General features: G+C 70.0%; 2 protein-coding genes across 2 annotated transcripts; one reads left to right on the top strand and one right to left on the bottom strand.

The window, feature by feature from the left end:
* Window positions 1-2668: 2668 nt before the first annotated feature.
* CHLNCDRAFT_22513 (hypothetical protein) lies at window positions 2669-4968 on the top strand (the record flags this gene model as incomplete). Its single annotated transcript, XM_005848494.1, has 7 exons — window positions 2669-2899; window positions 3100-3225; window positions 3480-3635; window positions 3827-4013; window positions 4208-4338; window positions 4534-4693; window positions 4865-4968. 7 exons carry the CDS (start codon window positions 2669-2671, stop codon window positions 4966-4968), a joined length of 1095 nt encoding a protein of 364 aa, XP_005848556.1.
* A 528-nt stretch (window positions 4969-5496) lies between these two features.
* On the bottom strand, window positions 5497-7467 carry CHLNCDRAFT_145104 (hypothetical protein; the record flags this gene model as incomplete). The annotated part of the gene is made up of 6 exons (XM_005848299.1): window positions 5497-5718; window positions 5938-6100; window positions 6343-6491; window positions 6689-6780; window positions 6930-7016; window positions 7179-7467. 6 exons carry the CDS (start codon window positions 7465-7467, stop codon window positions 5497-5499), a joined length of 1002 nt encoding a protein of 333 aa, XP_005848361.1.
* Window positions 7468-8908: the final 1441 nt, after the last annotated feature.

The raw sequence follows: 8908 nt of genomic DNA, 5'->3' as shown, positions 1-8908 counted from the left end.
ACGGGCTGTGCTGCAGCTGCTGGTGCTGATAGTGGTGGTGTACCAGCACTGCCCCCCCAGCCGCTTCCTCATGCTGCTGGGCCTGGGCTTGCTCATGTACCTCACAGCCACAGAGCCAGTGCGCCGCCTGCTCAACCGACTGGCGGGCGTCACCAGGCCGCGCCGCCGCAGCCCGCGCCGCGGCGCCAGCCCGCAGCCGGCGACGCGGCCGCGCCCCAGCCGCCGCAGCGCGAGGGGGCAGCGCAGGGCGGCGCGCAGGGCGAGGCGGCGAGGCCCGCCGACGCCGCCCCGCCGGTCGCGGCCGACGGCGCGGCCGGGCAGCCTGCGGCCGTGCCCGCGGCGGGCGAGGCTGGGCAGCAGGCGGTGGCGCAGCGCGGCGGCGGGCTGCTGCGTGAGCTGCAGGCGCTGGTGGTGGGCTTCTTCACCTCCCTCATCCCAGGTGGGCCGGGCGGGAAGGCGGCGAGGCCACCACATGTGCCCGGCTGGCCGCACAGCTGCTTGTATACACCGGTGTGGGGAGCTACAGCAAAACAAGAACACTGCCTGAGTGGCTGCCGTGCTGGCGTGCGCCTGCGTGGCCTGTGCTTGCGTGCAGGGTGGAATGTGAACCCCGATGACGCCGCCGCCATTGCGGCCGCCCAGCAGATGTTTGCTGAGGATGAGGAGGCGGCGCGGCAGGCGGGCGTCAGGTAGCCAGCCAGGCCGCCAGGCGGGGAACGGCGGCAGCGGCCGGCATTGACCAGATGCGGCATGATGCACCTTCTGTGCCTGGATGCAGAGGCACGAATGCCAACTAGCGGCTCGCTCTGGCATGCCTTGCGGTGCTCACTTTTGCAGGCCAACCCGCCCCGCCCTCCTGAGCACACATTTCATCACCCCATCTTTTCAACCTGTCCCAACTGTTGCCCTTGTAATTTGATGCTTTGATGGCTTTCAGGCTTGACAAAGGCCGGCGATGCAGCGAGGGCAGAAGGCGGTGGGGCACGAGGCTGGAAAGTGCGCTGCACAAGCTGACTGGCCTTTCGTCCCTCCCCTGCTCTTCCCGGGGCTTATCGGAGCGCTCGTACACCTGCTGGGGAGGAGAGCGCGGCCAGGGCACGTACAGAGCGCCCAGTCAACCTGCCAAGATGCCTCGCGATATGACGGCCACGGGCCGGTGCGTGCAGCGCGGCGGCCCTGCCAGTAGCCAATGCGCTCAAAGTTGCACGGATTGCGGCAGCGCGCGAGGCGCCTGGCTCGACCCGCCAGGTCTCCCGCCTGGCGCCGCCGCCATGTGATGGCGGCGGCCTGCCCAGCGTGCTTCGCCGAGCCCTTGCCCCAAACTTCCTTTCCCCGCAGTTTCCCGCCCAACCCCTGCTACCCACCGCTGGCCTTCTACTCTTCGGTCAGGCTGGGCGACCCTGAGCAGCTGGCCAAGATCATGGACACAGACCCGTACTTCGTCACCCAGGACAACGGCGCGGGGGCGCCCCTCCACTTTGCCACCACCTACAGGCAGCTGGACATGGTGCGGGCAGCTGGGGGGTGGGCAGCCGTGCATGAGCGCAGGGGAGGGGCAGCTGGGGATCGATTCAGGCAGATGGGAGGTTGGAGCCGCCCTGTTGCAGCCCAGCGGTCACAAGCTGCCGCCGCCGTCGCCTGATTCTCATGCCCCCTGCCCCTATCTTCTTGCCACTACCACGCGCAGGTGCACCACCTGCTCAACAACGGCGCCGAGATCAACCAGCGGGACAACAGGGGGTTCACCGCGCTGCACCGCGCCGCCTACCTGGCGCACTACGACGGATACACAGAGATCTACGAATACCTGCTGGTGGGTGTGGCTGGTGTGCGGTGTGGCTGGTGTGCGGTGTGGTGGCAGCCCAGCAGGCGGTCGCCAGCATGCTGCTGCATGCGCATGCCGCCGTGCTTTCCTCGCCCAACAAGCCACCGCTGCAACTTCCACGCCGCACCCTGCACCCTGCCCTTCTGCAGTCGCGTGGCGCCGACCCCTCCATTAAAACCGACAACTACGACCCCTACCTCAACCCCGGCAGGAAGCTGCCTGTGGAGGTGCGGGGTGGAAAGAAGCAGGGTGGAAAGAAGGAAGGCAGCAAGCAAGCAGGCCATGGCTTGAACTGCCGCCCATGCATGTCGACATGCTGTGCCAGCGGGGGGCTCTCGAGGCGGCTGTGCCTCGCCTTGCCGCCTGCCTGCTTGCCTGCCTGCCTGCCCGCCTGCCTGCCCACCTACCACCCCCACCGTCCCAGGCGCGTCCCCTGTGGTGGCGCAGGTGGCTCTGGAGGACGACGGCGGCGCCACGCGCGCCAAGCTGCTGGAGCTGGAGAAGCGGTATGCGGGCGTGCCCAAGAAGGGGCTGCCCCACCCCGACCTGGGCTGCTGGTGGACGGTGTACGACTACGGGCTGGAGCGGGTCAAGGGCTGGGCGCCCGATTACAAGCACCCCTACCCGGGTGGGGGCGCGGGCCGTGCTTGTGTGTGTGTGTGGTGGTGGAGGGGGCAATGTGGGGCGGGGTGGTGTGCAGGGAGTGTCGGGCGGTCTGGAGCGGGTGGTTTTGTCTCGGGGTGGCAGGTTTTGTCTTGGGGATGGTTCCAAGTCGCGCGATCGACAGCAAAGGCTGATGGAAGGGAGCTGGGAGGAGAGGTGCGGCTGCGAGGCCCAGGCTGCATGAAGGCTGGTACCCTGCCCTGCCCCGGCCGCACCGCAGAGGAGCTCAAGCGGCAGCGCGACGCGGCCGAGCTGAAGAAGGGCAAGGAGCAGCGGCGCGCGGCGCGGGTGGCGGCAGATGCGGCAGCGGCCGCCGGCCCCGCCACCCCCGCGGCCAAGCCGGCGGCGCCCGCCACCCCCATCGCCTTTCTGTTCCCGGGGCAGGGCTCGCAGGCGGTGGGCATGCTCAAGGTGCGGAAGGCGAGGGGGGAAGGGAGGCGCCAAGGCCCGCTGACCAGCCAGCTTCCGAACACACTGCGTGCTTGTGTGAGCGGGCTATCACGTCACGTGCCTTGAGACCTTCCGTGCCGTGTCTCCTTGCTCGCTGGCCCACCCCCGCTTCCCGGCTGCGCCTCCCCCACACACCCCACACCCCACCACCGCCCCCTCAGGAGTCCAAGGACCTCCCCGCTGTGCGCAAGATGCTGGACACGGCGCAGGCGGTGCTGGGGTACGACCTGCTGGCGCTGTGCCTGGAGGGGCCCAAGGAGAAGCTGGACGACACCGTGTATGCGCAGGTGGGCGCGCTGTGCACGCTGTGCGCGCTGTGCATGTGCGGTGGTTGGTGTTGGTGGTGGTGGTGGTGGTGCGTGTTTTGTGTGTGTGAGCGCGGGAACAGCCAGAGGTGATGTGTGGGGGCGGTGAGGAACAGCTGAGCCTGCTGCCAGGGGCTGGGAGCGGACGCTGGAGCGCGAGCGTGACGCTCCCGCCGGCTGGCATGCGGGAGTGATGCCCACCTGCGCCGCCCCCGCGCCCGCCTGCCGCCCTGCAGCCGGCGCTGTTTGTGGCGGGGTTGGCGGCCGTGGAGCGGCTGCGCTCCCAGAACCCAGCCGCCGTGGACGGCTGCTCGGCGTGCGCGGGGCTGAGCCTGGGGGAATACACGGCGCTCGTGTTTGCCGGGGCGCTGTCGTTTGAGGACGGCCTCAAGGTGGGCGCCAACCTGGGTGGCGGTGTGTGTGTGTGCGCTGCGGGGCATGGCCTGCTGGTGTGGGGGTGTGGGGGGTGTCTGTATCACAGCCCCTGCCGCTCTCCCGCCCGTTGCGCTGCTTGCCCCTGCTGCCGCCACCACATGCTCCCGCCCACCCTCCGCCCCGCCCCCGCCCCCTGCGCCGCCCCCAGGTGGTCAAGGTTCGGGCGGAGAGCATGTCGGCGGCCGCCAAGCAGGGCAAGCCGCACGGCATGCTGTCGGTGGTGGGGCTGGGGGATGCCGACCTGGAGGGCGTGTGCGCCGCCGTGCGCGCCGCGCGCCCCGATGCCGTCTGCCAGCTGGCCAACTTTTTGTTCCCGCAGGGTCGCGTGGTGTCGGGTGAGGGGCCGGGTGGGGGGGGTGATGGACCGTGGGGTGGTGGGCTGTGCATGCGTGCATGCATGCATGTGTGGCATGTGGTGTGTGTGGTGTGTGCTGTGGGTAGGTGGGAGGCGCCGATATCCCCCAACCGCCCGACCCAGCTGCCGCCTCCTCCCGACCCCCTGGCGCCTGCCCCGCCCCGCACCCCACAGGCCACAAGGATGCGCTGGAGGAGGTGCAGCGCCAGGCCACCGCCAAGGGCGCGCTCAAGGCGGTGCCGGTGGCCGTCAGCGGCGCCTTCCACACCCCCCTCATGCAGCCCGCGCGCGACGCGCTCACCCAGGTGCGGCGTGGGGCGGGGGGGCGGGTGGGAAGTGGCAGCATGCAGCCGTGAATGGGCTGCCGTGCGTGTGCATGTACATGTGCACCCAGCCATGCTGAATGTGATCCCCACGCCCCACCACCAACCAGCCACCACACACGCATACACCTCCTCCCCACCCACCCCACACCCCACACCCCCCACCGACCCAAGCAGGTGCTGTCCAGTGTGTCGATCCGCGAGCCGCGCATCCCCATCTACTCCAACGTCACGGGGGAGCCCTTCCAGGGGGCCGCAGACATCGCCGCGCTGCTGCCGCGCCAGCTGGTGGAGCCGGTGCAGTGGGAGGGCACCATCCGCAAGCTGGTGGCAGCGGGTGGGTGGCGCCGCCGCAAGGGGCGGGGCTGCTCTGGGCGGCGATGGGCTGGGGCGGGGCGCGATGCCCAGCGCTGGGCGTCTGGCCGGCAGCCCCTGCCAGGGATCATGCCCAGCGCTTCATCCGGCCACCCATCACCGCGCATGGTGCATGCGCCCTCCTGCTGCGCAGGCAAGAACCAGATGCATGAGCTGGGCCCCGGCCAGCAGATCAAGGCGATGGTGAAGCGGGTGGACAACGCCGCCTGGGCCGCTCTCAAGAACACGGCCGCGTGAGGGGGCGGCGGGACCCTGGGCGCCGGCCAGGGGGGCATGCCATGTGCCATACGCCTATGGCCCAGCGCTGGCGGCGGCGGCAGCCAGGCGGGTGCCGACAGCGGCTGTTGGCCTGCTGCTCAGCGGTGGAGGCTGTTTCTGGGCCCGGCAGCCTGGCAGTGTGTGTTACGTTAAAACTGTAAGAGTACACCCCACAGGAACCCACAATATTTGAACTGATTCAAAATCTTTATTGTTGGCCTGGCATCAAAATGAGCAGGAGAAAAAACCAGAGGAGGCATTGTGTCGGCACCCAGAGGAGGCATTGTATCGGCGGTGGTGGTGATCAAACCAGAGGGAAAGTAGAAGAGAGTGATTGGCATGGTTGGATGGCAGGCACCAGATGGCTCGGTTCGGATGGGAGAATCCAGTGGCATAGTATCGGCGTATGTTTACGGTTCAACGACGGCTGGTGGCATGCGCCGCATTCGTTCAGTGTCTTCGTGCATCTTTCTTCTCGTGTGGCATCGGCCCAGGCCCAGCCCCTCCTCACATGCCCAGCAGGCGCAGCACATCCTTCACCGTCTCAACCGGATTGCGCAGCGCCTCAAACTGCACGCCGCTGACGGGGCTGGCGGCCGCGTCCGCGGGCCCCAGGTCGTAGCCCCGCATGGCCACGGTGGGGGGCGTGGAGGCGGGCATGAGCTGGGCGCCCTGCATGCCGGCATTCATGGCCGCCATCATGGCGGATGGCGGCATCTCGGGGCAGTCCTGCAAGGGGGGGCGGGGAGGAAGGACGCAGGCGGCACGAGGGGGTCGCCGAGAGTGCAGCGCCGGGCGGGGCAGGCGGCCTCGCAGGGCGCGGGAACGCCAGCAGGCGCCCCTGCTGGGCTGAGCTGGGCCGTTGGGCTCGCCCAGGCCTCCCCGTGCCTGCCCACTCCCCCCCCCCCCACACCACACACACACACACACACACACACACACACGCACCTGCGGCGTGTCCACAATCTCATCCACGGGGTATCCCAGCTCCGCCAGTACCGCCTTCTGGGCGGCGATAAAGCCGGGGCCCGGGTTGCGGGTGCGGCTGTACACCTGCACAAAGCTGCGGTCCTTGGCGCCCTGCACCAGAGCATACGAGGCGTAGTCTGTCCTGCGGGAAGGCAGGCAGGCAGGGGCAGGCAGGGGCAAACAGGCAGGCAGGCAGGCAAGAGCAGGCGCGCCAAGGGTAAGGGGTGGAGGGGGTGGTGGGTGGGTGCCAAGCAAACGGCGGGCAGCAGGCCTGCGTAGAGCCTGTGGCACGGCAGGAAACCAAGCGCAGCTCAAAGCCCCGCCCCACCAGGCGGCCCCCTGGCCAGCCCAGCCCCCGCCCCCCGCTGCCCTGCTGCGCCCCACCTGATGACATCATACGGCTCCGCGGGCAGGAAGGGCAGGGAGTCAAACACCAGGGAGCACTTCTCCACAATCCCCTCCTCCCGCTCCAGCTGCGACTTGAACTCGGGCAGCACCTCCAGCAGCACCGGGTTGGCGCACGTCACCGAGCCCTGCGGCGGCGGGGCGGCCCGCATGGCGCATGGCGGCGGGGAGCAGCCAGCGTGCTGCTGTCCAGGCCGGTGCAGGCTAGCCGAAGGGAGTCCCAGCCGTCGCGAGGCCGCTGCTGCGCTCGGCAGCGGCAAACGTGCAGCAGGCAGGCGGGGCAGGCGGGCAGGCAGCGCTCTCCCCGGCCCAGCCACCCACCCACCTGGATGCCGCTCAGCCTGCCTCCCGGCCCGCCGTGGATGCAGAAGGTGTTGACCTGCAGCTTGATGCCCTCGCCCATCTGCTGGGGCACATCTGCAGGCAGTGTGAGGGCGGGTGGGATGGGGCCATGGCATGCCAGGCACAGCTGGCTGCCCACCACCACCCGGCAACCCGAGTCCACTTCCGCCAAACCAAGGCAAGCCAGGCCCAATTCCCTTCCATCCCCCTTGCGGGGCGCTCACAGATGCCCTGCGTGCAGTGGCAATCCTGCTGCCCTTCCCCCGCAAAGCCCTTCTTCAGAGACGCCACCTCATACCACCTCCCAGAGTCTGCATAGGGCGGCACAGGGTTGTGCACAATCAGACGGGCGGTTCCAACCAGTGACGATGCAGTGCTGGTCGCTTCCGGCGGTAGGCAGCAGGGAAGGTGGCGGAGCTGTCACGGCGGCGGCAACGCGGCCGAGTGGGCGGCAGCTGGCAGCAGCAGCTCACAGGCCATGGGGTCGAACAGCTGCTTGCCCTCATACACATACGACTGCTCCTTGTTCGGGCTGAGCAGCTTCTGGAGCGGCGGCAGGAACTCCCCCGCCTCTGTCGCCGCCGACTGCAAGGACAGGCTGGCTGCCGCCAGCGCTCCCGCCAGCCCCACCGAGGCCTGGCGCAGCAGCGCCGGCCTCCGCTCTGCTTGCGGCACGCAATCCTGGCGCCGGGGGCTGTTGCGCCCCGAGTCGGGAACGGCCCGAGCAAATATCGGGACCACAGCCTGGGCGGTGCACAGCATTTTCGCAGGCAGAGCGGCGCAGCACTAGCAGGGGGTGCGGAGGAGGGCGCACAGCGCGCTGAGGCCACCCAGCTCTTTGGGTATCTCCTGGATGAGGTGGCGGATGCGCCTCCCCACGCCGCCCTCCCCGCCGCCGCCGCCCAGCACCCCACATTCCTCAACTCTCAGGGCTCCTCACAACTCTGACCTGGAGCATGTGCCAGCCACCGGATAGGATGCACCGCTGCGGGGAGCTGCCTGTTGTTGCATGGCTCGATTGCACAGCGCCAGAAAGGACGCCAGCTGAGCTGCCGACCCGCGTGCCGGCTGTCCCTGTCTGCCCATCTGCCCATGGCAGTGTCCCCCCTCGCCGCCTACTGCCATGGGGCCTAGGCCGCCGAGTCCAGCATGGCGCGCAGCTGCCCCGCCAGGCTGGCATCCATGGCGCTGAGCGCCGCCGCCAGCGCGGCGCCGTGCACCCCCGCCGCCGCCTCCACCTGCTGCTTAGCAAAGGCCGACAGCCGCAGGGTGGCAACGGGGTCGGCATCCACCAGCGCCTGCCGCCGCCCGCTCTCCCCCGCCGCCTCCTCGCTGGGAACCACAGCGTGCGCGTCGTCCTCGCCCCGCCCCGCGCCGCTGCACAGCAGCTGGTAGCTGATCGGCACGGTGGCCGCCAGGTCAGAGCCCTCCACCTGCGGTACGGGCGGGCGGGCGGTACGGGCAGAGTGGACGAGCGGCACGTGGGCGCGCGCGCGGCGCGGCCGGGGCGCGCTGCGGGGACCCGGGCGGCCGCGGCCCGCGCGGCTGGCACAGCGAATGCCCAACACCGCTGCCGCCTCGTGCCTCGTGCCCCGCCCTACCCCACATGCCTCGCCCCCCAAGCCACAAAGGTTGTATCTACCTCGAACCACACGGAGGTGATGTGGGTGGCGATGAGGTCCAGCCGCTCCAGCAGCGGCGGCAGCGGCGCGGTGAGCAGCACGCACAGCGCCAGCGCGCCCAGCTTGCGGGCTGCGGGCTGCGCGATGGCGTCAAACCTGTCCAGCCAAAGGTCCACCAGAGCCAGCAGCAGGCGGGCGGCGGGGTCGGGGCCCGCGGGAGCGCCCGGCGGCGGTGCCACGTGCGGCGCGGCCTGCTGGAAGAGCTGCAAAAAGGCGGGACCGTTATGCAGCAGCACGCGGGCGTACACGCCCAGGGCGGCCGCCGCCACCAGCCCCGACTCCCGCCCCGACAGCAGGGCGGCCAGCAGGCGCTGCAGCGCGGGGGCCAGCAGCTGCGGGCCCTCGCCCGGGAAGCACTGCACGGGCGGGGGGGGAAGGCGGAGGGTTGGAGCGGGAGGGGTGGGCGAGCGGGAGGGCTGGACTCAACTTCAAATAGCCCACCAACGGAGGGCAGCCGCAGCTCCCGACAGATCTGCCCTGCCCGCCCACGCCAGCACCTGCTCCCCAACCGCCACCCATCG

Source organism: Chlorella variabilis (assembly GCF_000147415.1).
Source record: "Chlorella variabilis unplaced genomic scaffold CHLNCscaffold_8, whole genome shotgun sequence".
NCBI classification, from domain to species: Eukaryota; Viridiplantae; Chlorophyta; class Trebouxiophyceae; order Chlorellales; family Chlorellaceae; genus Chlorella; species Chlorella variabilis.
This window is presented reverse-complemented; position numbering and strand designations above follow the sequence as displayed.